This window comes from Phoenix dactylifera, chromosome 5 (genome assembly GCF_051530095.1).
Source record: "Phoenix dactylifera cultivar Ajwa chromosome 5, Ajwa_hap1_PhDact_Kaust_v1.1, whole genome shotgun sequence".
NCBI classification, from domain to species: domain Eukaryota; kingdom Viridiplantae; phylum Streptophyta; class Magnoliopsida; order Arecales; family Arecaceae; genus Phoenix; species Phoenix dactylifera.
The window spans coordinates 15,218,790-15,246,725 of record NC_143194.1 but is presented as its reverse complement, the minus strand read 5'-3'; the positions used below and the strand labels follow the sequence as shown (position 1 = coordinate 15,246,725).

Genomic DNA, 27,936 nt, shown 5'->3' with positions numbered 1-27,936 from the left:
ATGTAGACTTTCTATCATCAATATCAGTTATGAAATCTGAATCTGTGTATCCTTCTACCTTTAACTCTGATGATCCTCCAAAAACCAAGAACAAATATTTAGTTCTTCTCAAACCTTATTCCATTTTTCTGACCCAATCCAACCAAACCTTATTCCATTTTAAGATAAATTGTGGTTGGATCGTGTTGGGTTTTAACACATTAGTGAAGTTGGATTTTGTTGATAATAAGACCGGTGAGGTTTTTGAGCCTAAGCCTAGACCAAATTATAATACATCAACCCACCTTACCGAGTGAGTGTGTTGGGCATGTACTGGTTAAACGTAACCTAAATTGCATCCCAATATTGAATACATTTGGTAGTCATCATTGACTAAAAATATAAAAAATCAGTTCACAAATTTTTAAAAAGTATTTAGGAAAATTTATTCAAACATAAAATATAAATATTTTCCATAAATCTTTTTTGTATGTGAAAGGGAGGGAAATCCTATGTTTTCTTAACAAATAATATATCAAATACTCCTAACTGTAGTCATTTTTGTGGCACATGACATGATGAACTTTTGACAATCACATGGGATTCCCCTTTCTTCTATGGGTGGAAAAAAAAAACACACTCCAGACATTGTCCAGTTAGCCCATAGTACATGGCAAATTGCCAATCTTATGCTGGTTCTAAACTTCCATTTGTCCGTCAGGCATGATGGAGTCATGATGCTCATCTTCTCACTCCACATTGTATGTGTTCTACAGATTCCACAAATTAAAGGACAAAAGGAAACTAACAATAAGGAAATCTATATCTCAACTAATTACGAAACTATTTGGGAATCACAAACATCATTAGATACTTCTAACATTAATATAAGGGTTCTTACTAATCTTTTTTTTTCCTTTTTCCTTCTTTTTACTCTCTCAGGGACATAATAGAAGAAAAGGAAAGAAATGCATTACCGTTTTGTTAGCGACTTGAGATTGAAGGAACGGAGTGGCATCTATCAGATTATTCGTGGGGTTTCTGTTTTGACAATTATGGGCGTGATATTTTGTTGGTAAACATGCAAAGAACCACCTACTAATATTTTGGGCTATCAACATTATTTTTTGCATTATTAATACATAATTTTTGTCAAAGATTTACTTTTCTTATTTCTTTATCAATTTACTTAGTTGTGTAATAAACAGAATCATTGTGCATAACCTGCATAAATTACTTCCTCGTATGCTGACGATCGCCAGATTTTAGGGCTTATTTAGCCGCCCATAGAAAGGGCTTATACACCTATTCAGTCATCTCATTACATGAAATGGAACAAAGATTGGTTAGGGAAGTTACATATACAAGGAAAGAGAGTTGAAAACTCTGAAAATGGAGCCAGAAGCTGTAAGCCTTTGTAGGCCTGCAATTCTATTTCCATCTCTGGATCTACAATCCTCTGGTTTTGCGTAGCATCAGATTCTGACATAAAGGAGCATTCTCATCCCTGATAATCCTGCCCTGCATTTTATGAATGATGGTAACAATCTCTTATTTTTCTTTCTTTTGAGAAAAGGCATGCGAGACTAATAGAAAACAGGAACGCATATGAGATAAAATAATAAAATGCTTGGATTTGGATATTATTAAGAGGCTAACTATCCATGCATTTTTGCAATTTTTCATGTATATGACAACAGAAGTATCATGTATGATATCAAGGAAAGAAAGTTGATTCACATGCATTATACATGATATTTTCATTTGAATATGTTAACTCTATACGCAAAGGAAGAAACACAATTAATTTAGGTAGTGTTTACAATATTTATGAAGCGTATCCCTAATTACAAAAATTATAAACTTTACTGTTAATATTGTTTTCCTATGTCACATGGAAACAGAAAATATAAATCATTCTGCTTAGTAAATTTATTGAACATATAATCTTGGAGGCATATCCATTCATAAAGCTACGCAAGTTAACAGGTGTTGGACCACTAAGAAAGATTTGGTGCAACTTATGTTCATTAGTAAAGATTGTTTTTGATAGATAAGACACTACTTTTTCAATAATGATGGGCATTTTTTGTCGTCTTCTCATTCTCACGTTTTAATCAAAAACTAGTGGGGGGAGTGCATCTTCTACAAGCAAGACTTTGTTTTGTCTACTTTCCATAAAATATCCTAGACAAAACAATGATATAATTTAGAAGGACAAATGTAGTGCCCCCTCAGGTAAGGTGAGAATCACCAAGGATGCTATTCTTCTTCATTGTCTATTTATTGGGAACATCTTGAACAACTTTTGATAGATAAGACACTACTTTTTCAATAATGATGGGCATTTTTTGTCGTCTTCTCATTCTCACGTTTTAATCAAAAACTAGTGGGGGGAGTGCATCTTCTACAAGCAAGACTTTGTTTTGTCTACTTTCCATAAAATATCCTAGACAAAACAATGATATAATTTAGAAGGACAAATGTAGTGCCCCCTCAGGTAAGGTGAGAATCACCAAGGATGCTATTCTTCTTCATTGTCTATTTATTGGGAACATCTTGAACAACTAAAATAGTGAAAGAAGTATACTTTATATTGGGAAAGATCAAAGAAGCGAAGGATACTGACAATAAATCCTTGTTCTAATTTAGCACAAGTCAACATGACTTGGTATTGCTCAATTCTGAGCTGGCACTCCTTGTGCCAGCAGCCGATAAATCCTTCTAACATGAAACATAATGCTAGATTTCTATATATTAGTTAAAAACGTTTTCTAAAAGTGTTTGTAACATGTCTATGAGCTAATTAGCACAGTTAAATTTGTTAGTCCAATTCAAAAACAGAAAGTAGGGAATAATGTACTGTATCTTAGTTTATAGGCCAAAGCATTCTGATGGAGTTGCCTATCTTTTGCGCCATCACTTGCAAAGGGTCAGCATGCTACAACATGTGAAAGATATGCGATATTTTTTTAAGAGGTACAAGCTTATTTTTGATCCTTATTGTAGAATTATCATGAAAGATTATTCACTTAACCATCCTACCTTAATTTCTTATCTTTGCTTCAATATAGATGTGTTTAATACATTTAATGCATCCCTTAAGCATACCTTTCTTCCTTAACATGCAGTAAATTACCACTCATGGTACTCTACCAAATTCTTTCCTCAATTCGATAGAGACCATGTTTAGATTATCTATAAATCTATGATTTGTTTCACAAACAATATTGCAGTCTCCATTGTTAACCTTCTTTACAGTAGGCAGAATTGGTTTTTGACTTTCGAGAATTGTTATCATATATCCTGAACATGTTCCATGACTCTCCTATAAATTCATAGCATGCCTCCCACTACTATGATATTGCAAATTTGCTCCATCTTTATTCTTGTTTCCTCGTACCAAAATACTAGAATAATTTGGCATTCTCCTTGTTTTCATGATCTAATTGTCTAGATAGCAAACCAGGTTTACTTACTGGATGATTGTCGATTGGAACATTTTGGGCCTTGAATGTTTACCCTTTATCATCCTCCTAGTGCAGTCTCTTCTTCAGTTTTTCAAGTCAAAGCAACCTTATTTATTTATCAATATTTTCTATTAAAGCCTTCATCCAATAATTTCAGTACATAACCTTTCTTAATCTTGCCAACTCTTTTGATACCTTTACTTTTGCTTTTCTCTCTAGCCTAGTTACTTTACATATTCTTTTTCAATACAATTGAATCATCTATTTTTTTTATGGAACTTCCAAATTTGGCCTTATTAGACCATTGGATTTTTCTTAGCTTTAACTATGTTTTACTAGACATTCCAACTCCAGGTCTTGCACTTGTCATAAAAAAGATGCTCAAACTACAATAGACATGAACAATCATTTCGAGTGCAAAAAAAAATCTGCACAAGTTGAATTATTTTGATGGTATATTCAATTTGTTGTTGCAAATTATGTCGAGACAATTTAGTTGCAGTGTGTAACCATATTCAGTATTCTATTGTTTCCCATCAACATTCTTATACTGTAATGCCCAAGCTTATGATTGAAGTTATTCACGTGTATCTCAGATAAGATGAACTTGGTCAATAGATTCTGAATGTCATTCATTCAGTTAGCCATAACATACCCTCTCAGCAGTCATATATTGTTTAGCGATGAGCTTATAAGGAAAGGAACACATAAATAGAAAACATATAAAATATACCAAGTTAATGGAGACCATATAATGAATAGGAATGGAGTTTTCATGTTTCTTCCAATAACAGCTAACAGACTTTACTGGTACTTGGTAGAATGTGTGAAATAGCAGTAAGAAAAGGTGAAACAAGCATATCGCTATAATATCCATACATAAATCAATTTATAATTACCTAATCTGGATATTCCTTAGCTTCCATTTGCTTTCCACATAACCTAAGTGCAAGCGCATATATATGTTTTCTTTTTGCCGATGTTCCTTCAGCCACCAATTTCACTGCCTAAACATGCACTTGAGTTAGAAGGAAAAAATAAACAAATCTTTATAATATTCAAAGCCTCAATTTAAAATCATTACAAGAATACTAAATTGCCTAAACAAAAACAATGCTAATACTTCTATTAAAAAATGCATAGGAAAAATACATAAGATTTCATCATCTTAACATAAATCAAATGTTTTTAAAGCCAGACCAGACTGGTTGGACCAGTTTAACCAGGACCCAGTCATCTGTCCAATCTGGCTCAAAGGATAAAACCAGAAGGTGCTTCCTCCTCTCTCTCCTCGCCCTAGAGGCATCTCTCGCCTCTCCTTCCACCCTAATCCTACCCTCCTCCCCCGTTCTGAAGGAAGAAGCCTTTCAAGCCCAACACCAAAGCCATCAAGTGGTGGCTTCTCCTCAAGGGCATCTTCCACACTCCCAAAATCCTCACCCTCCACTAAGCCAAGTAAGAACCAATATGGGGCCCAAAAGTGAAGGTTCAATATAACAATTTTATGGTCAAATCTCAAAATCAAAGTTTCCGTAAGGAATTAGTTTTATATGAGGTTCAATTAGAGAAGGGTTGAAATAACTGGCATAAGAGGTCACGAGTCAAAAAAATGTTTGAAAATTTAGGCTAAAGTAATCAATTCAATATGGAAAATACCAAATGTCAAAATCTTCTAATAACAAAGAAGATAGAGTAAAATGAAAAGCACATTTTATATTTCCAAAATGCTTTCATATTTCACATAGTTTCACAGTTTCTTTCTTCCAAGGTTCACTTCCAACCTCAAGACCACTTGTATCCTCATTGCTAATGCAACAAAGTTTGGATGACAATACTCATATCCTTATCGCTAACACGAACAAGCCGTTCGTATCTTTGAGGTCCACTTACACAATTGGCTAGGGCACCATATATATCCTTATCAATAATCGACTAAGGACAAACACACTACCTAGCCAAATGTATTCATATATCCCCACCAATAATCTGAATGAGGCCACTCTACTTGAGCAGGGGTCCACATATATCATTCAAGTATTCTAGTATTATTTTTAGATTCTACAAAAATAATAATTGTCATTCAGAATTTTTATTGGAAAGCTCCAATGTAAACAGGTTCTGACAAGAATATAATTTTAAGTCAAAACACTTGAATATGAGTTTCAAAATTTTACTAAAAAAAACTTAAATAATTTCAAGACTTTCCAATAGAAATTGAAAGGAATTCCTAGCTTTCAAAATTAAACAAATATAAACAGAAAAATGACAACAAGAATCAATAAAGGCAAGGTAATTATTATATTCAAAAGCATGGAAAAGTTACTATTAATGTCCATGAAATCGGAAAAATTCTTGTTCAAGTCTCATGCTCTCTAAAAGCCTCCCACTATTCCCTTTTTCTTACCCTAGCTGGGCCTTCTTATGCCACCCTCTTATAGACATGTTATGGCAGTTCACTAGGTTTTGTTGGTTAGGCCAGTTAAGTAAGCTAGTCAAACAAATTGGTGACTTGACAGGTAGAACACCAACAGGGCCCTAGGAGACAGTACTTGTTTACATGAAGTTATGAATACCATTTAAGTATTAAATAAGACATTACATTTAAATAAGGAATTGTCCCCAATATGCATTCAATGAAAATACTCCATAATTCGAATTCCTTATGAATAAAAAGTTTATTTTCTAGTTTCAGTACAAATTCCAAATTTTTCAGGGTTGGGTCAAAATCACAACTTCTAATTGCTAAGGCATTTTTCAAATCTTAAAGAACTCCAAAAATATATTATTTTCAAAGATTGCTAACATGCAGAAGTCCAGTAGAAAAATATATACATTTGTCCTAAGGACATCATTAACTATAATGCTATTTATAACATAGCACACATACAAAATTATAGACATTCTACTTATTCACACACATGTATGCCAATTTGTCCAAGTATATGATGGGCATTGCATTTTATATCAACTCCAAGTTGGCTTTCCAAAATGTGTCATTTTTCTCATCTTTTTAAGTTGGCTCATTATCTTTGTTTTTAATGTAATCAGAAAGATTCTATATGTCAAAAGGGAATGTCCAAGATTCACACACGACTCCCTGTTTTTAATCTTTGTTTTTAATACACAAGCCAATGCCAACTGTCATTTCTATGATTTATTATCAAGGAATTTCATCTCTTATATGTCAAAAGGGAATGGACCTATCTGCTTGCTAGCAGGACACCACTTGATTTGTTTAAGGACTCATCTTCTGACAGAAATTCCCAAGCTTACAAATCTCTGATTATCTCATTACTGATAGGCTATAAATCAGTAAAACCATATAGATCTAGATGTCTACTAAAATATGCTCCTTGATGCACACTACTATATCATCACAAATAAATGTTACTACAAAAATAGTGGTAGTCAGCTATCTTAATGACTCAGAAGATTTATAAATGAAACACCCACCCAAAATTAAAAGTAAATGAAATCCGGTAGAACTAGAGATGCTGAATTCCCTGGAATTCAAACATACCATGGAAATACTGTGGCCATTGGAGATTAGTTCTCTCAGCTCAAGCTCAAGTTGATCATCAGCTGGAACTTCAGCAACTGACTTCGCTTTTCCTTCTATTAAGAGTGTGATTTCTCCCCTTGGCTGCTGTGTAGAAAATATTTTATTTGCTTCCCCCAAAGTACCTCGCCAAAACTTGTATGATAGTTCATATTAGTACATCAAGAGAACAGAAGATGACCAACTATTGTCATCCAGAGATAGTATTACAAAATGAAAATGATTCCAACATTATTTTACTATATGCACATCTAAATGCACGTATAGGGAACAAAGTAGTGTCTTCTTAAAGGATCTTATGCTCGAAAGATTAGAAGCATGGTACGGGCCGGTTCAGCCCATACCGGACCGGTCCGATCCCTGATCGGTCCGATCCCTGACCGGTCCGATACAGCGGTGGAAAACGGTACCAGCCCATATCGTCCCATACCAGGCCCCATACCGGCCTATACCGATCGGTACCAGCCTCCGTACCGGCCAGGTCAAATTTTTTTTGGCTTTTGGAGGCCGAACCAGTGGGTACCGATTTGGTACCGGTTCAAACCGGTCCGAACAGGTCCGGTGGCCGACCGGTACGCCTCCCGGTACCGGTTCGGCGATTCTTGATTAGAAGAGCAGTTAAAGGTAAAATGACATTAAAATTTTGACTTGTATGGCAATGTACATTTGGATAGAACAATTATAGTCCATCAGAACATATAAAGATAGTGTGAAATTGTAAATAAATAATTATTTCAACCAAAAAATAAGACCGCTAGGACTCAAAAAGCATTTAAAATAGATAAATACGAGGAAAAAGCAGAAAAAAAAATTAATCCTCTTGAAAATCCCTACATACACTGTGCATGTTTTGAAAAAAGGGCCAAAATGGAATGTTTGATGTATATGGAATGAACTGAAATCAACCCTTTGATAATGGTGAAAGGATAATGCTTTAGTCCAGCAAAAATGGCCTAAAGGGAACCAATTTATAAACCATTTTCTAATGCACTTACTAGGGTTGTTTTTTCTCCTAGAAATAAACAGAAAAAAAAAAAGAATAAGAGTTTATACTGATCACTTTTTCTATCCATTAAAAAGTATTGAATGGTGTTGGCTGATCTAAGCCCAATTGAACTCACACATAAGGATTGAAGCTGAATAACAATTAATTGTAAGAGCTGAAGTCCAAGTTAGGCACATATAAGAAAAAAATAAATCACCTGGAATTGCATCATGTTCAAAATTGACCTCCATGCTTTTAAATGAATGCAAGTCTAAATAAGGCAATAAAAAGGGTTGATATTTAGGATTTAAGCAGCCAAACTAAAAGGTTAATGCAGAAGCTTTGATATCAATTGATGACAAAAAAGACCAACCCACGATCTTCTTGTAACAATAACCTCCAAAGGGAATGACACATAAGTAGAGATAAGATGATAAATGTTCTCACCACCTTCCAAGACAGACCTGTCTAAAATGATGAGGAACAACAGGAATTTCCTCTTTGCAACTCTAGATCCAAATTCATCAGCCATTGAACATTGAGAGCATTAATGACTAGCTCTTAACATAACCTGAACATTGAGCTAGAACTTGTTCATGAATTGATGAATTATTTGCATTTATCTCATTGAAGTTCTATGAAATCAAAGCAAACGTCTATCAGTCTTTACGAAGTCTTTATGCAACAAACATTACAAGTGAACAGAATCACTAGAGAGATTTTAAGGCATTCACAGAACACATGCAAATAGAAAGATACTTGTCTTGACTCACTAGATAAAATTTAGTACATAATATCGCTACTTTAAGAATCAAATAGTTAAAGACAATAAGATGTTCTGGTCCAAAAAGCATCCAAAACCATTGTCAAAATTTGACATAAAAGTTGTTTGTCAAAACAATTGTACCTCTTCATGAAGTTTCGTCATCTCTCGTGCTATAGCACATGACCTAATCAATATTCAAAATGAATTAATCATTTGCAAAAAATTTTACATCATAAGTTATAGTCAAGGCACAATGGCATTCATGCAAATAATGTGAAGAAGCATTTAAAGATAATGTATTTTTTTGTTTACATCAAAACCTATAAATATTTTAACATTTTGTCATATATCACTTGTTAATCAATGTTGCTTGGAAACTAGGATCAAGAACTCATGAGAAGGGATGGATTACGAAGTTAATGCCTTACAAGGCCATGATTTGATGTATGAGATACACATTTGAGGCATTAATGTGCATATTTTGGTGTTTTTATTTTAGCATTAGATGTCTACAAGCTACAAAACACTTAATATCCATAGTATTAATTAATGAAACTAGACAGATGAAATTTATAGGAAAGCAAAAATTGCCACAAAATTGATTTATTGAGTTTGGATTTCTAACAAAAGGGTAAAGCTCCATGTATGAAAACCATCATTAGTATGATATCTCAAATTTTTATGCATGAAGGAGAAAGATAAAGATCACCTATTCATAAAGCAAAGAACATAAACAAAGACAAATCATATCCAATTATAATCCAAGGTACATGAGTATTAGATTCAACATATAGACTTGTTCCTACCACTTATATTTTATTGATTCACAAGTGTGAGAAGTAAAGGGTTCGATGCTACATTGAGAAGATAATGGATTTGAAGGTTTTAAATGAGAGCAAACAATTATCACCATCTTAGAGCTACTATATAAATGAATAAAGGGATAGAAGATGATACATATAAAATCTACAAGAAAGAATGATGGAGTGGGTGTTCTCCCACAATGTCTTGAAATTGTCGCATTCATTAGAAGATCTCAAAATATGTCTTCTAATGACAACATGGAGGAGATGTTGTATAGATCAGAAAAAATAATTGAGCAATCATGAGGTTCCATTCATATAATATGAGCATGACAAAGATGGGAATGCTTAAGGTGGATCTGTGATTACAATGAGTTAATGTATGTCTTATCAATTAATGACTCAACGAAGAATCAAGGGCAATGGCATAAGGATATGCAGAAAACTCCAGTAGCCCTGCATGAGTAAGATATAAATTGTTTCTCAAGGATCAAGCTTAATGGATTACCCAAAATTAAGATACTTATGAAATAGGGTTTGGAAAAGCTTGTCTTGGTAGAAGACAAAAAGAACACAAATAGGGCAGGCCAACCCATCAAGCAAGTAGGCTAGCCCGAAAATAAGGCCGGATCAATCTATAGTTTAAGATCTATTGGGTTCGGCCAGGTCAAGATTTTACGCCTAAATTAATTTTGATCTAGGTCTATGTTGATCTGTACCCAACCTGACCTAAACCCAACCCATAAATTTATGTATGTATATATTTATATGGTATACATGAATAAACAAAGCATGTATACTAACTATATTATTTATTTGAATTTGAATTAGATCAAAGGTCAACTACTTTCTTTTTTGGTACAACAACTACTTAATTAAGAGGTGATTTGCCAGGTCGAACTATCTGGTTTGCCCAAGAAAAGAGTTCTAAAGAAATAAAATAAAATAATACAAGAAAGGAAACTTTTGTTTTAGGCAGAACTAACTCATGACGAGCCAGGTCAGGCCCGAATCTTACCTATGCTGACTGGGTTAGGTTTCGGTATCTTGGGATACAACCAGGCCAAGCCGGGCTCTGACCCAGTCCAATTCATCGCCAAGCCAAGTCTGGTTGTCCTTGACCCAACTCTGACACAACATATCAACATCCCTAAGAAGAACCCTTCCTCAAAGTAAATGGTAAAAAAGAATTCATATAGCCGAATCTAAATGATTAATAAGAGGCTTGCTACACCATGCTAGAGTAACAATAGTATGATTAGGAGGCAAAAGGGGATATATGGAGATTGGTGAGCTTGTTGGCATCATCCTTATTTCATTAGCAATCGGGAGAATAACTACAAATTAATCCTGGAAAAAGAAGTTGTACAAGTCAAAGAAACTAACTACATAGATGAATCAAGATGTCTAACCAAATTCCTTCCTTTGGAAGATTACTCACTAATAGCCAATGAAACAATACATATGTACGCATGTATGTAGAGTGAGATTACATAGGGAGATGCAACGCATGCTTACATACATATTCTCTCTCTCTACACATGCACATGCACATGCACATGCGCACACATATGTGCACGTTTGTGACTTCTGCAAATCATTTTTTTCTATTTAAGTGTTTTGTGCTTATTGTTGTCATGTTGGATGAAACTATTTTGGAGGCTAAAGTGTAGGAGTTATTTTTTTTTCTACTTGACCTTCAGGTTCAGCAATGTTTAGATGCAATAAGAGTGTGTTATTTTAACATTGACACGTTTGTGACTTCTGCAAATCATTTTTTTCTATTTAAGTGCTTTGTGCTTATTGTTGTCATGTTGGATGAAAGTTGAAACTATTTTGGAGGTTAAAGTGTAGGAGTTATCTTTTTTCTACTTGACCTTCAGGTTCAGCAATGTTTAGATGCAATAAGAGTGTGTTGTTTTAACATTGAAAATTCCTTGTTGTTTAAAACCCTATTTGACCCAAACCAAAAATCTTGAATTTGTTCTTGGTCTAGCAAGTTGACCCTCTTATTTTTTATAAAATTTGCACTTTAGTCTAGTTTTATTGAACTCAAATGGAGGGTAGTTCTTTAGTTATTCATAATGGTTTAAGTAAATGGCGATAAAAAGAATAAGAGGCCCTTTATTTAAATAATATTCATGTAAATAAAGTTTGAATTTTCTGAAAGACTAGGTGGTAGACAGGCACCAGGGGACTGCCTAGCACCTAGGCCTGGATGGACATTGAAAGGTCAAGGCGGCAAAAAATAATAAATTAGAAAACTACTAAGCATAAAGATAAAACAAAAAATTAGTTGTCATCCAATAAAGAAAACATAATATACCAAATAAGATGTAGTGAGTCAATGAAAAGTATCAACTTGGCAACATCCAATAGTTATTGATACATCAATCTCCTCCATGCTCAAATACTATGCAAAATATTAATGCCAGGGTTTATGCTTGCTGTCTAGGCAGCCAAAGTTGGTTGTCTTGTAAAATATTGGAAGTTTATCTGTTTACCTGCTGAGTCAATCTTATTCTAATAAGGGCACCCAAGCAACTTAGGCCCTGTTAGGTTCTCATATAAACCTAAATAAATCCAAGTACAGTACAATTTTTTATCGGATTTATCTAGGTTTATTCAGCCAAACAACTTTTTTGACACCTCAGTCCCGACAAAGGGTACCATCATACTTTCAGAAACCGTGGTAAGCCACATTTTGGTACTTATTCAGCTTTAACCAGGTTAAAACTATGTAAAGGGGAGGGATTGAATAGTTTCACCTGGTTAATGTGGAACAAGTACCTCTTTTGATCAAGTTATTCAAATATACTAGTTAACATTATCTGGGAACTAAACAGCCCTTCCTGATGATCTGTTTGAGTCAACCTAGAACCACCTCATCAAAGGTGCCCTGCCATGTCCTATAAATAGAGGCCAATGGGCAAGGGAGAGAAAGGGCAGAGGGAATATGCTTTTTGAGCAAGAGAGATAAACTGATAAAGACAAAAGATAGAACTATATGGAATAGAAGAAGATGATGAAAGGGAAGTTCAGATCAAGGATTTTGTGTATTTCATTTGCATTGTGCAATATCTCTTCCATAATGGTACAATTTAGAATTTGCTTTTTGTTTTTGAGTCTTATATTGTCAAGTTTATAGTTGTTTTTAAATTCTAAATTCATAGTCAGTTTGAAAATCTACATTTCCTTTGTAAGTATCTGAGCCCTACATCTTATATAAGATATATCCTATGTTTATCAGCCTTGTCAACGGCAACTCTTTATGCTGCTTTGAAACTAGAAAAACATTAGTCAATTTGAAAAATAGGGATTTTTACTTCGATCAAACATTCTGAACTGTGGTTGGCTTCAGGTTTATGGGATATAGTCATGTCAAAAACCCTATGGTCACTTCAAAAACTTATTGTTTCTTTCTAAATTTTGATCCTCAAAGTTTAAATTAGAGTCAATAGAAGTTCTAGAAAACTATAATTAGTTGCCAAAACAATTCATTTCTATTTGGAAAATTCCTAAATTATATGATTCCCAATTTAATATTTTTGAACTCACGTCAACTAATCAGACTTGAAGATCTGTTCTTATTAGAATCTTCTGCATCTATTGGTACTCGAATTTTTACTCTCTGTGGAGCTTGGAGCTTTCTAATTACTAATTTATACTGGCATATTTGAATTTCTATTTTTTTTGAAACAAGACATCATACTTAAAGATATATGAGGACAACCAGCTAATAGGTATTTTGGCTCCATTTGAATTATAGATGAGCATATATGAGGATTCCAGCTGGGTGGCATATTTCGCCTCATTCAAATAATCAATTAAGGATATATGGGAACCCTTGCCCAAGTGGCATATGTGAACTTTGAGCATATACAGTCTCATATAGGATGTCAGCTAGAATATATGCGATCTCATCAATATCAACAATTCAGATACATGTTGCCTTGAGGGTATAAGCGACCTTCGTAAGAAAGTATGATCTTATATAATTATTTGAAGTTTTGAAGTCTTCTTTACAATCATATTTCTAATGCTTTCATAGTTTGTCTCAATCGTTATCAGAAAATTCCAGTATTTGGTACATCATCATAAAACTGTCTCATCAAACCATCAGTTGAATTTTCTGGTGATAAATTGACTTATTTTATGTTTTAAAATCATTCCTTCTCAGTGGAAAATTCTTGTGACTAGGTAAAACTATACTTACTGAGCTATGTAGCTTACTCCACTTACAGTTAAACCTTTTCAATATAACCTGTTTTAGTTGAGATGGACTTTCAGAAGAAAATTGGACTTGGCATTTGGTGTGCACTTTCATCTACTCATCATTGTGGTAACACTGCTGATATAGTAGTTTGGCAGCATATTGTTTGTAATATTGAAAGGATATTATGTATGACAGGCAATGTTTCAATTGTATGACTGGATGTTATCTTAAATTATGATTTATCCTGCATTTCTGGCTATGCTGCATTCGATCATTTGGTTTGTTTTAAGAATGATTCAATCAATATTACTTTTGCATCCATATTTAATGAACTATAAAAGTCGCATCTAGGGACTTGAATAAGTTTGAGCCTCAAGATGTTGTGACATCATATGACAAGAAGTTCTCTTAGAAGAACATTTGTTATAAAACCACTCAACATACAAGTTTAAAACATTAAAGCAAGAAAATCTGAACCATGCCGAACCAACTAATTCGGAGCATACCAAACTAGACCGATCAGTTGCTAGCACGATTCGCACTATAAATTCAAGATGGCATCGATTCAAGGTTTAGAGCTTCATTTCTTCCTTTCCTCTCCCGTTCACTCACGCTCTTGCCACCCCGTCTCGCCGACTGACGACCGTCTCAAGTACACCAACCGCCTCCCTCCCTCCCTCTCCCTCTCTCTCTCTCTCTAACCCCCACTCTAACGGAACTCGATTATCCTGAGAGGTGGAGCATCATGGCCCTCAATAGGATGCCGACCAAGACCACCACGCCTTTGAGAGAGAAGACCCACGCATTGCTGCTCGAGCTCCAATAATCCATCATTGCCATCCATTACAACTAGTAACAGATTACAGCCGACCGATTCCTCTCTCTCCCTCCCTCTCCTTCCTCCTCTCTCTCTCCCTCCCTCTCTAAACCCCTCCCTCTTCACCGTGTAGTCTCCTTGACACATCTTTGATCTGAACCGGTCTCTGCCACTCTCTCTCTCTCTTTTATTTTTGAATTATCAATTGAAGTCGGCAAACCATATGCCAACTTCAGTTGAAATTTTGAAAATAAAAAAGGGTCCAAAATAAACCGAAATGACATAGTACCCGTACCGTACCGCTAGGCAACTAGTACGAGTCCCGATATCGATACAACCAACCTTGCATTAAAGTCTACTACCAAGAAACATATGAAGTGAAAGAAGTAATCTTTGAACAATAGATCAAATGTCTCTAAAAAATCAATTCAAACAATCAATCAACAGATGTATTGGGATAATGACAAAAGAAGCTGCTCATCAATCAACAAAAACTATAAAGCATTAAAAGTGTTGCACTAATGCCTAGATAAGAGGTTGTTAAGCAATTCAGACTTAAGATTAGAAGCAGATAGATCTAGCATTTTGCAACTGGCCAGCCACAAACAACATATATTAATCGAGTGGCCATTGACCAAAGATCCATAGATAATTTGTGATAACATTTAGCAATCTGGTTATAGAGATGCACCATTTAGCATAAAGTCCTCTTTGTATCTTTTACCTTGAATCGCCAAAGATTGAAGAGGCTTCATCAAGAAATTGATGAAGCTTGTGGGGAGGAACAAAGAATATTTGTGTGGCTGTCTCATTGGCTGATACCATGAGTCTTTCTTTCCTTGATCCAGTGCGTTTAGGTAGAAAGCCAACTGTATGGTACAGTACATGAAATAAGTATCATGAAAAGAGTGCTCACAAAAGTGAAAGAATTATAAGAGTTTTTACCAAATGTGAATTCATTAGTAGGTAACCCAGATGCCGATATAGCAGCAAGCAAAGCAGATGGCCCAGGAATAGGAATAACAGGGATATTCTGCCTCGTGCATAACTTTGCCTGCATTGAGATCGTAAGTCTGTTTTAATCAACACTGATCAACAATATGTATATATCAATTTGCAGTTTGCCGCTTGTTCCATCAAAAGTGGTTGATTAGTAATATCTGTGAATAAGGGCACCCTACTAGGAAGGATGTGATAGAAAAGGTGCCTACCATGCATATTTCCACTAAATGTCTAACATGGTAGAAAAGCCCAAGCCCCAAGGTCATGTGTTCAAACCCCAATTCAGACCAATTTGAATCATTAATTTTTTCATCTTTTCTTCCCTTGACAAGTTCTCGATTCAGTCATTCTTGACTTGTCTCATGACAAGTTGTGCAAGTGTGTGTTTAGGCCCGCATTAGTTGTGCACAGGAGAGATCTTGGGTAATTATATAGGGCCAAGGAACTCAAATACTACTTTTTGGCTAGCTTTTTGGGATGAAGTGATGAGTCATTACAAATGTATGGTCGTTACAAATGTATCGGGGGTGAGGTCCTAAGTTGTTGCACTTTTTTATCTTTTCATTTATGCCTTCACAAATGCATGGTCCAGGCCACACATGAGAGAGAAGAGGGGGGGAGGGGGCAGTGTTAAAGCCTAATATACATGTTGACCCCTTCCCTAATAGCTTAAGCTTTTGGAATGTAGTATTTTGTTAATATGGTATCAAAGTCCAAAGGTCATGGTTCAAATAAGGTACGTTGTACAGATACCGGTAGGCGTACCAGTCGCCTACCGAACCGGTACGATTTCGGTTCGTACCGATTTAAACTGGTACTAAACCGGCCCATTTTCCGCTGTGCGCGCAGACGCGTCCACGCATGCCCCATGTTAAAGCCATAAAGGCATTAAATCTCCCGCACGTGCAGTGCATGGGCGCGCTGCCCCACGCGGGCGAGCTTCCCCGCGCTACCCCGCGCGGGCGAGCTTCCCTGCACGCATGCACGGCCGCGGGTCCTAGCTGGCGAGAGCGGTTCCTGCGCGGGGAACTGCGCACGGATGTGGTTTCCAACGCGGGGAACCGCACAGGTGCGGAACCCCGTGCGGAGGCACGCGGCCCATTGCCCACGCAGGCGTTCTTCCCCATGTGTGGGGTGCACTGCCCCGCGCACAGGCGTTCTTCCCCCGCGCGGGGCGCTCGCGTGCGGGCCAGTGCGAACTAGTCCAGTTAGCACCGGTACACAACAAAAATTGGTCGGCTCCGGACTCTATGGGGCCGAAACTGTTTTCCACAGTCAAACCATACCGGTTGGCGCCATTACCAGTACGGTTCGTGTTGAACCGGCCAGTTCGGGCCGGTTCAGCAGACCATAGGTTCAAATGCCCATTCAAGCCAATATTACCCATTTATGTTCTTGAGTCATTTTTTCTCTTAACTCATCCCCAGTTGAATGAATCATTCTTATCTTGAGTCATTCTCAACACGTTCACGCCTTCACATGTGTGGTCTGAATCGCAAATGAGGGGGGGAACATTAAAGCTTGATATACATTATCAACCTTTTCCATAACAGCTTAAGTTTTGGGGGTCTAGCGGTAACTTAAACACTTTTATATACATCAAATGTTATCCTTTAGTAATCTTGTGGGTTAAAGATAGCCAAAAGAAAAATATAAGAATCTATTCAGTTCTTTTAGATTTAGTTCATGGATTCTACAATTACTTTCCTATTAAATCAAGGACTTTCATTTGGAAGAAACCATTAAAAATTCAAACTCCATTTTGGTAAATACATGTATGAGTATTATCAACTCAGCCATGTAGAACTATATGGGTGATGTAGAGGGTAACTTAAATTAAGTGCTTAGCATGCTCCAAATTGTACAGAGACCAAATTAAGAAATTTAGCATATGGCACAGTAATATCACTAATTTGACATATCTGCTCTCCGCCTCTCACACTAAATGGAAGGCAAGATATGTAGAAGACTAAAATGCTTTATGCATCGGAAGTTGGAAAAGGCAAATATAGTAGTGCGTACCTCCTTACAGGCATCTCATAACAGTGATATATTTCACTCAAAAATATTTGCTACATGACATAGGAGGAAATAACCATCTAATATTAAAATATATATTGCTTGAAAGTTTGACTTAAGCAGTGAACAGTAAGTGTTCAATTCTTCTTGATAAGAATAACTTAAAACCAAATGCATAAGGCATCATTCAAGGAATCTCGTATCAATAAGCAGTTTCTCTTTGCCAATATAGAAGTTACAAGAAAATTATTAGATGAATCACGTACTAGTTCAAAGCCTGGATCACTGACACATGGAGTACCAGCATCACTAATTAATGCAACAATATCCCCATGTTGAAGCCGCTTTAGAATTGTAGTTTCACGTTCAGACTCATTGAATTTGTGGTAGCTAAGCTGCAAGTATAAATTTAGCAATTAGAAAGAAACACAAAAGTTGACCTGTATTAAGTTGCTTAAGATATAACAATATGACTTAGCTCAAAAGAGTGATAAAAAAGGCTATAATATAAAAAACTAACAAGAGGTGTCTTGATATTGTAGTATTGAAGCAATTTCCTAGAATGTCTTGTATCCTCTGTAAGTATGACATTTGCAGATTTAAGGACACGCAATGCCCTACAATTGGTGAAATTAAGGAGAAGTTGATTAGATAACAACTAATTGAATTCTGCTTGCAGTATAAACTAAAAAGAAACAGACATTAAAATTCAAAACAAAAAAATGGAGACAATGTCCATGATCAAACTAAACCAAGGTCGGAGGAACTAGTACCCAACATCGTACTGGTTCCCCGCAGCTCGAGTCAGTACAGGCTGTGCCAGGCCGGTACCGACGAGGGCATAGTATCGTGGGAGAGAGAAAAAGAGAGAGGAGGAGAGAGGGAAAGAGGCTGGCAGAAAGTGGCGGACGCCAGCGGAGGGCCGCGGGAGGCCAGCGGAGGCTGCAGCCGGTTCTCCTGTTTCGAATGAAACAGGAGTCCGACCGTGGCTAAAAAATTTCAGAATTTTTAAGTAAAATCGGCAAGCGAAACTTTTTAAATATTTTAAAAGTTTTTACCCGCAACCGGACTCCTGTTTCATTCAAAACAGGAAAATTCGCCGCAGCCTCGGCCGGCCCTCCACCACCTCTCCTTCTCCCTCCCTCCCCCGCTCGCTCTCTCTTTCCTTCTCCGACTACGCCAACACGTCTCGTTTCCGTTGCCGGAGCCATACCGGTGAGCCACTAGTACAACTCAGAATGAGCGGAATTGTTCGGTGTTCCATCCGGTTCGGGACAGTTCCGTCGACCTTGAACTAAACCATAATTTCTACTAGGATTTCTCATAATTTAAGCCCTGGGAAGAGGATTTGTTTGTGGGAGAATTCATGGATTCGAGCATTAATAGTCATGCACAATATGACAAAGTGTGTGTCATGCTAGTGCCTCACAAGCACACAAGACTGCATAGTAGAGAGTAGAGACTGCCTGCTAGGCACTAGCACAGCAAAGATCATAACATGCCAATGCCAAGCCAGTATACCATAGCAAGCAATACCGCAATTCATTAGAAGATTTAGATTCCTAGCCTATGCTTGTTAATATCATTGAGCAAAAACCATGCCCTTTAGGATGTTCTCATCACTATTTGAAGTGAACAATTGTTGCATGGAAGGCTTTTTTCTTGATATGGCTTTACTAAAACTAGATGACAGGGTTTTAACATGGTACAGCCCCATATTAGTCACTGGTTCCTACTGCAAGTATATACCATACAAACACAAGGTACCAGCTGGTACAACAAAAAAAAGGAAAAGAAAGAAAGGCAGTAAAAACTTGGGCCAACGTGAACTTGGCATTAAATTGGCACTTATATAGTTCTGGTCTGGATCTAGGCTAGCAAAAAAGCCCCCAATTTCAAGCTAGACTGACAATCTACGTCTTAAGCACCCTAATATGATCCAAACTTGACCCAGCCATACCCCAACTCTGTGACGACCTGGTTGCGATGACCTGGCTGGCCCATGAGCCAACCTAAGTTAATTTGGCATAGGAACCGCCATGGTCTGCAGTTCCGGCTAGTACGGGCCGGTACCGGCCGGTACATACCAGTACCGGACCCTACCGGTACGGTACAGCTACATATTTCGGTACCGATCCGTACCGGCCCGTACCAACCGGTACCGATGCGTATCGGTCCGTACCGACCGGTACCGGCCCGTACCGACCGGTACCGGCCCGTACCGACCGGTACCGGCCCGTACCGACCGGTACCGGCCCGTACCGACCGGTACCGGCCCGTACCGACCGGTACCGGCCCGTACCGTACCGGTACCGGCCCAAACCGACCAGTCCGTACCGGCTCCAATTTTTTTTGGCTTTTAGCCCCATCGGTACAGTACCGGTTCGGCTCGGTTTGGTTCGGTACCGTACCGGTACCGATACCCACCGGTACGTCGGTACAGTCAGTACCGCGTACCTCGAACCGCCTTAGCCTCTCCCTATACCTTTTTCTTTTCTCCTCCATATTGCATGCGACCTCTCTCCTTTCTTCCGATCGCTCCTCAATGAAACCCCTAACTCCCCTCATCTTCTTCTCCTCTTCTCCACCGCCAAGCGATCGTTGGTGCCTCCGACTACACCAATGCTGTCAAGCAAATCCTGGGCAGTCTCCTCCTTCCTTCTCACTCTCTCTTCTCTATCTCTCTTTCTCCTTTTCATAGCTGGCGACACCTCCGCCGTGCTGCTGCAATCCGAGGACCACAATCATTGGCCTCTTCCTCCCTTCTCCCTTTCGTGAATCTTGTCTCTCTATGTATGGAAAAAAAGGAAGAAAGGAAGAAAGTAAAGCAAAGGAAGGGAAAGGACAGAAGGGCTCCCTCTCCCTACCATCCATCATCCTCTGTCTCTCTCATACACTCTCTCCCCTCTCTCTTTCTTTTTGTAAAGGAATCAAGAGAAGGGACGAGCCCCTCCCCTTCCGTCTCCCACTTTCCTCCCTCCTTCCCTCTTCTCTCTCTCTCTCTCTTTCTCACACTCTCTCGCTCTCTCCCGCCCCTCCCTATGTGTGTGAAGGAATTGTATGTGAAGGGACCGAGCCTTGCCCTCCCCATGTCTCTCTCTCTCCCTAATTCTTCTTACTTTGTTTCACTCATCCTCTATCTACATCTCCCTCATTTTTTCTCACCCAATGTCCGTATGTTTGTAGGGGAAGGAAGCAAATAATAACCAACCTCCCCCTGCTTGGTTAGTAAGGCAACAATCCGCTTAATCCCTCATCTTTGATTGGCATTATCATTTTAGGAAAAATAAGAGAAAGAATTAAAATTAAATATTTGAATTAATAATAGACAGTTTAGGGATTTGGCCAATAAGAGCTTTGAGCATAAATAATTGTATGCTTTGTAAGGCCACGAATGACCTCTGTTAATAACTCTAGGTCCTTAAAAATGAATTAGAAAAAGTTAATTAAGAACTTGCAGAATTTTAGAAATTATTCCTATCTTAATATAATTGTATTATGGGTTATTAGGTATTGGAGGGATAGGTTTGGAATAGTTGGATTTGACTGTAGTCTGCACTCGCAAGTTAATTAACCTTAACATAACTAGAGTATTTTAGTTACATATATATATAATTTATGATAATTATTATAATTTTTGAGAAATTGTGTAATTTGCTTTGTATTCCTTATTCACAAATAAAATGGATCAAGCAAGATTCTATTATAGAAACTCATAGACATCTTTGAAACTCATGTGCAAATGTATTTATGGAGGATTGCCGTAATTGCAAAAAAAATATTAGAATCATGTCAAACTCCTACATAACTTTGAATCTTGCATTTTTGAAAGTGCTTGAATACTTTGGAAACTGTGCACGTAAGTCAGTTATTTGAAGCTCTTATAATTGAAGATTTTATAAACTATCGATCTATCTTTGTAAATTGGAAATGAAATGATATTGCAAAACAATTGGGTTTTGTATGCTTGTTTTAGAAATCCGGCTACTTATTGGGCCCCATGAATGGAGGTTATATGCTGTCATATTGATCGTTAAAAAGCTTGATTATAGTGGACTTACTCCGCAGAATTTAAGTACCGTACGGTGGACCTACTCTGCATGGTTTAAAGGCAGTACAGTAGACCTACTTTGTAGGAGTTAAATGTGGAAAAATGGACCCACTCCGCAAAAGTTAATGCAAAAAAGTGGACCTACTCCGCAAGGGTTACATGCGGTATACTTGGCCCTATCATAGGGATAACGTGGCTGTAATCTCACAAATTGATAAGTTCTAAATAATAGTTTTGGAAAATAATGCATGAATTGCTTTAAAATTATATGTGAAATACCGATTTAGAGAATGATTTATTCTTTACCAGAAATAGTTGTTTAAGTGTCGTGTGATCGTGGAAACCAATTTGTAAATTACTCTTGAAATTGTATGTGGAATAATATTTTGGAAAACAGTTTGTATATACATTGATATTTGTAAATAATTATATATAAGATATTGATAAGTTTTTATAATACTTACTTGACCCTCAAGTTATGATTTTTGATTGCTTACTGAGCTTTCGGCTCGTTCTTTTGATTTCTTTTCTTTTATAGAGCACGAGATGTAGGAGGGGTTGGGTAGAGATTAGACTGTGAGATTAGAGCGAGGCCCTAGATTTAGTTGGATCGGACCAGCCTTTATAGTTTTGTTTGGAACCTTTTTGATACTATTGTTTTGTAGAACTATATGAACCAAGGTTTGCCATTTCGGTACCAGACTCGTACCAGTGCCACACTAGTACAGTGTCGGTAGGGTATGGTACGAAAATTTTTTGACGTACCGAGTGTCGATACGCCATCCATACCAGATACTGGTACCGAACACCCCGTACCACCCGGTTTGGGCTAGTATGGCATACCATGATATGAGCCCCTTAAAACTTTCTAAAGTGCTAATGTTGGTTGAGTTGTTTTACCTGAACATGTAATTTGTGAATGTTTCAGGAATAGGCGCATGGCCAATTCAAGTTTGGGAAAAATAGTGAGTTTTCGAAATTATGATTATTATCCTTCCTGTATTATTGGACGATTGTTAGTTCGGTTATATTTGTTTTACGACAAGTTGTCACCTTGCATGCCCATGGGGCCCGGCCCTTCATGTGTGTGTGGTGAGGTTTCTGGGCACGTGCTTATGTCAAGGGCATGACAAACTCAAATTGTAATTAAGCAATTCTATACCCAAACAAACATGAACCTGACCCAAGTTCAAATACAATTGCAACGTGTATCGCAATATATATCACGTATGCTAAAGCTAATACACCATATTGCTATGTTTATGACATCACTTTATGAAACACTTCAAGTTGTGAGCGTTAAAAATCACATGCAAGCATGGCTCTTATAATCTATACCACTCCAAGCTAATGTATCATCAGTTTGAAGGATTATACTAGGACAGTCAAGTTGATGCATATCTTAGGTTGAGTTATGGATTGTAACTGGATACTTAACTAGCTACCTTGAGATTGGAATGGGTTAATTAGTTTACTTGAGTTTGGATTGACCCATAGTGCAAGCTGACCTATGCAATTAGCACTCTTACAAGCAAAGTTATGGAAATAATTCACTAGTGTAACTATGTCTATGTATGATGCATATCAAATACTAATACACCTCAAATATGAATAGATATACATACTTCGTGTAAGCAACAACTTATTTTGGAAAACAAAAGAAATTGCTATTGGAGTTAACAGACATTCTGAATGCATCTTGAGCATATTTTGAATATTTTGGGGGGGCTATAACATTAGGGGATGATGCAAGTCGAGCAAGCCATTTTCTAATCCATGATTGCTTGAGGTAATAAAACACCTTAGGCCTTCATCATCATATGCACCATAACTAAGAGAAAAGGAGAGTCTACCAAAACAGAGTTGAACTAAAACCATTTACTTTTGATAAAAAATGGTATTATTATGATATAAGTAACAAATGTAAAAAAACGAATATATTCAGAATCCTACCAAACCACATCCTAACTTTTCAAGATTTGTTGTATGGACATGTCCATATCTTGTTATATCCATATCCAATACATGTATTCATGTTTCATAAATATAGTTTAATGCCAGCATGGCTCTTATAGAACATCATTATAATGACTTGTGTTTGGCTATTGCTTTCCTTAATAGATGATTTCATTTCTGCATCTTCTAATCGTCCTAGAAGTCAGGTAACCAAGTCCTTCATCTTTTATGGCATCTTTAATTTACAACTATAAATGAATGGGGTTTTAAGAATCGCAACCCATATTAAACATTATGTGTAATTATTTACTAATATTATATAATATGATAATATTAACCCATTATATTATGTTAATACAATCAAGATAGGACATTATCAAATCAAGTCAACCCATGCTAAGCCTGATCCATGAAAACCCCGTAACAATGGAATTGAGCTTGGCCCTCTCGCTAATAGTTGGATTGCATCATTATTAGACTAACTGAGCCAAAGTTACTGATCCAATATAATCATAACATATAACCATATATTTAATTGTTTTCATCACTGTTGTATTACTTTCAAGATTAAGGTCACATAATGCATCAACATTATTTATTAGATTGCTACTATTATAATTATTATTATAATATGTTAGTATAACACATCATAAATCGCATGGTACTACTAGAGTTGCATTATGTAATAATGTAACAGAATATTAACAGTATACTATTTATTATTATATTTTATATTAAACTATAAATATATGATAACATTATAATATTGCATAAGAAAATAATGATAATTTTACAATAGTAGAAACATATTATATTATACTAATATTAGGGGCATGCTTGAAGAGGATAAGAGGGGTGGGGGAGATCATGATCGCAAAGATTGTGCAAGACAGTTCCAAGACAAGTTGCAACAAATGGCTGCAACTAGTTGAAACTAAGTTCAGCCACAAACAATTGCAGCAAAAGGATCAAAAATTGCAATATAGTTTCTTGTGACTGAAGTGACTTGCAGATACCCAGATGCCTGCAGGTCACTTGCAGCAAAATAGCTGCAAACAATAGAACAGCCCCTAACTGGCACACCTTATGACCATTAATTCATCTTTATTTGACAAAATTATCTTCAAATTATGGGAAGCCAAATATTAGAAATTTGGGTTTTACGTCAGCCTAGACGTGTTGGTAATACTAGAAGAAGATAGGTTCGCAATCTCCAAATACATTTTGACAAAATACTCAAACTTTAAGCAGTCACGATGGAAAATGACATTCCATGTGAGACATAATAATAAAAGGATATGTATGCAAAATTCAATTCTACCAAATAAATAGAAGCACTTAGACTTTCAGACATTGCAAAACAAATCATTTGGTCATTGAAAGAAACTAAACTGATGTTGTAAGCTGAAGTTGACAACTGCATTTGCTAGATGTTTAGAAAAAAGCTGAATAATGAAAGTTACGCAGCCAACAATCTAGTTTTCTATGGCAATTGATTAGCAAAGCAGATTTCCTTCACATCATCACCATAAAAATAAGCTTCCTCGATTTCAATCCTTTAGATTTATGTATCCTTTATAGAATTAAGCTCATATACGTTAGGCTGTCTCATAAAGGACAAGACAAAAATGATGAAAGAGTATCAATACCAAGAAATGCACTAATATAAGTTTATGAATACAGTTCATAGATTACATGCATTGATACATATCAGATACTGAAAACAACCGCACGTACCGCAATGTGATATCTTCAAGATTTCCAATGGGTGTCGCTACAAGGTACAAACCAGATTTTAAGATGCTCTGAAATAGATAACAAGACAGGTACAGCAATCAGATGACAAAGGCTAGGATGTACACGTCATTCCTATACTCATAACACGTACTCTCTTGGACAAGATGATCAAGAATTTTCACTCAATGCAGAAAATGATTTCACAATACATAAAACTCATGAATAATGGCTTATGCACAACCAACAGCCTAACCCTTAGCAGATCCACATAGGCCACCAGCAAACAACTCTCAACATCATAGAACAGAGATAGAAAACTCTCTGTGGACTGCACGTGAGGCTACAGGTCCAAATCCAGGTCTTGGTGGTTGGACACTGGGATACAACAAAAATTTTCAAAATTCTGCAAGAACTTTTAGAGAGGTGAAGTTAGCTGGAGAGTGGAGCATTTTTCTACATTTGCTTATTGATCAACTTTCACACCATTCAAAAGCAAGGTCATCAACTCCTTTTTATATTTTTTTTAAGGTATTCAAATGAATAGTGAAGGCGTCCGGGTGCTCATTCTTTATTTCTTCCCTTCTTTTGCCTGCTAATATTAACTTTTTCACCCCTTAGTGGTAAATCTGGCAAGGAAAACTAATTACAAGGAAAAAACGGACGGAGTTTGGTCGGTCCCTAAAAATCCTTGTTAAATGCTTTAATGTTATTTATTAGTTTCAAAAGGGACAATTCAAGTTAACGGGCCTTCCTCCCTTGAGACATTTTATCAGATACCTTACCAGCGTAAAAGCTACAGGAAATAGCAATAACAACAAACCGAACGAAAATAAGAAAAGGGTGGGGAGGGAAGCCGTGACCATTTTCGAGGAATCTCCATCGTGTTGCTGCTTCTCCGCGGCATCATCGTCGGAGGCGGTGGAAGAGAACCGAGGGAAGAAGGAGGGCTTTCGGAGGCGAAAGAGGAGGGAAGAACAGCTGAGAGATGGAACGGCAGCAATGTTGGAAACAGCGGAGGAAGGCCAAAATAAGCAGCAGCGGCGTGGGAGCATGGGAGAATGGAGGAGGAGGAGGAAGTAACGGGTGGCTCTGGGCGTAAGGGTTGAGCCGTAGTACATGTTTGGGGGCAAGTATCGGTGTATTGCGCTGCACCCAGTTCTAAAACACAAAAACAGCTCGGAAGTCAGCTGTCTCCATTGAGGGTTAAAAATTCCACGATGTTATATGTAAATATAAAAGTGTCAACAAATTTATATTAATATATAATTTTATTTATTGAATTTTACTAATATAAAACTAACCATCTAAATAATATTTAAATATTAGAAAAAATTACTTCGACGTCGCTGAAATTTAGAGTAAGTTTTACCTAGGACTTCTCAATTTAAAAAGTTTTAAAGTAATCCTCCAAATTAATTAAGTGGTTCAGTATATAGATGTTTAAGAAAACTGGCTAAATCACGAAACTGTCCTGAACCAGTTATTTCAGTTTGATTTAAGCCGAATTGTTTGATATTCTATCTAGTTTTGGTTTAAAAATTTTTGAAATGAGAAAAATCAGTTCTATTTCGATTTAAATTTAAAAAAAAAATCAACTTAAACTGAACCAACCCATCTATATATATATACAGTTCACCACATCATCTAGTTTAGGCTTCAGTAGTTCAATTCACTTCAACAACCCTAGTGCCCTTAGTAGCCCCTAATCATCCTTTCATGCTCTCGCCTCGCACTCTCCCCATCTGCCGCTCAGTATCACCCTTTGAGGCTTCACCTAGTCTCCTCGCTAGAGCACAATCATTCTGCCTCCCTCATCCTTATTCCCTCCATCGTCTCTACCCTCACCTTCTTCTCGGCCCCCAAAATAGGTGCACCATCATTCTTATTGAACCATACTTATCAATGGATTCTATTGTTGTTTGCTTCTAGAAGTATCTCGAAGCATGCTTTGGCTTTCTCATTATTACAATGAATAGAAATATTTTTATATATGGGATTCATGGAAGAACTGTAGAGTTTTTGCTCCATAGAAATTGGAACAACTAGATAACTTGTCTTCAAAAGAGCAAAGTGCATTCCTAGGACTATAGAAGCTCGTATGGAAATCAAAAAAAGAACAAGATTGAACCTAGATCTCTTATATCCACATAAAAGACTTTACCAACAAACTAGTTAACACGAGCAATCATTTATGAATGTGAATAATGGAAACTGAAAATTTGCAAAGGGACTGCTAAAAGACTGGCCCTTACAAAGTTTTAATGTTGCTTTACTAAAGTTAAAATCACTCTATACAATACAAGGTTTTTGGTGGCTTAGTTCTTAATTCAGTCTAGTTTTGTCCTTATATATCCTTTTTCACTTTGCATCATTTCATTATCTTATGTTTCTTTTTCATTATACTTATTTTTGTTCTTGTCACGCCTCCAGCCCGAGATCGCAAGATGGGGGTCCGCGCCAACCGCCGTATACCCGTAGGAAACTCTCCCCACGAGCATGCAAGGCATCTTAACCAACATCTCAATTATATAAATCTGAAAATAATTTAACTACATAAATGCAATCTTATTCCATTG

General features: G+C 36.8%; 1 protein-coding gene and 1 long non-coding RNA gene across 3 annotated transcripts; one reads left to right on the top strand and one right to left on the bottom strand.

Annotated features, from left to right (window-relative positions):
• Positions 1-1,192: 1,192 nt before the first annotated feature.
• On the bottom strand, positions 1,193-26,596 carry LOC103695799 (Tetrapyrrole (Corrin/Porphyrin) Methylase). 2 transcript variants are annotated; one of them, XM_008777211.5, is made up of 10 exons: positions 26,221-26,594; positions 25,361-25,428; positions 18,137-18,233; positions 17,883-18,011; positions 15,541-15,649; positions 15,320-15,464; positions 8,901-8,943; positions 6,970-7,143; positions 4,349-4,456; positions 1,193-1,500 (listed from the first exon to the last, which is right to left on the bottom strand). In XM_008777211.5, the coding sequence occupies exons 1-9, from the start codon at positions 26,476-26,478 to the stop codon at positions 4,349-4,351; spliced, it is 1,131 nt and encodes a 376-aa protein (XP_008775433.4). In that variant the 5' UTR covers positions 26,479-26,594; the 3' UTR covers positions 1,193-1,500. The 2 variants fall into 2 exon arrangements, 1 of the variants encoding a protein (XP_008775433.4); XR_015986999.2 differs by lacking the exons at positions 1,193-1,500; positions 4,349-4,456 and adding an exon at positions 8,458-8,564 and having other exon boundaries at positions 7,008-7,143; positions 26,221-26,596.
• On the top strand, positions 2,763-14,027 carry LOC149753474 (uncharacterized). Its single transcript, XR_016413164.1, has 2 exons — positions 2,763-2,958; positions 13,836-14,027. It is a non-coding gene; the product is annotated as an uncharacterized LOC149753474 (long non-coding RNA).
• Positions 26,597-27,936: the final 1,340 nt, after the last annotated feature.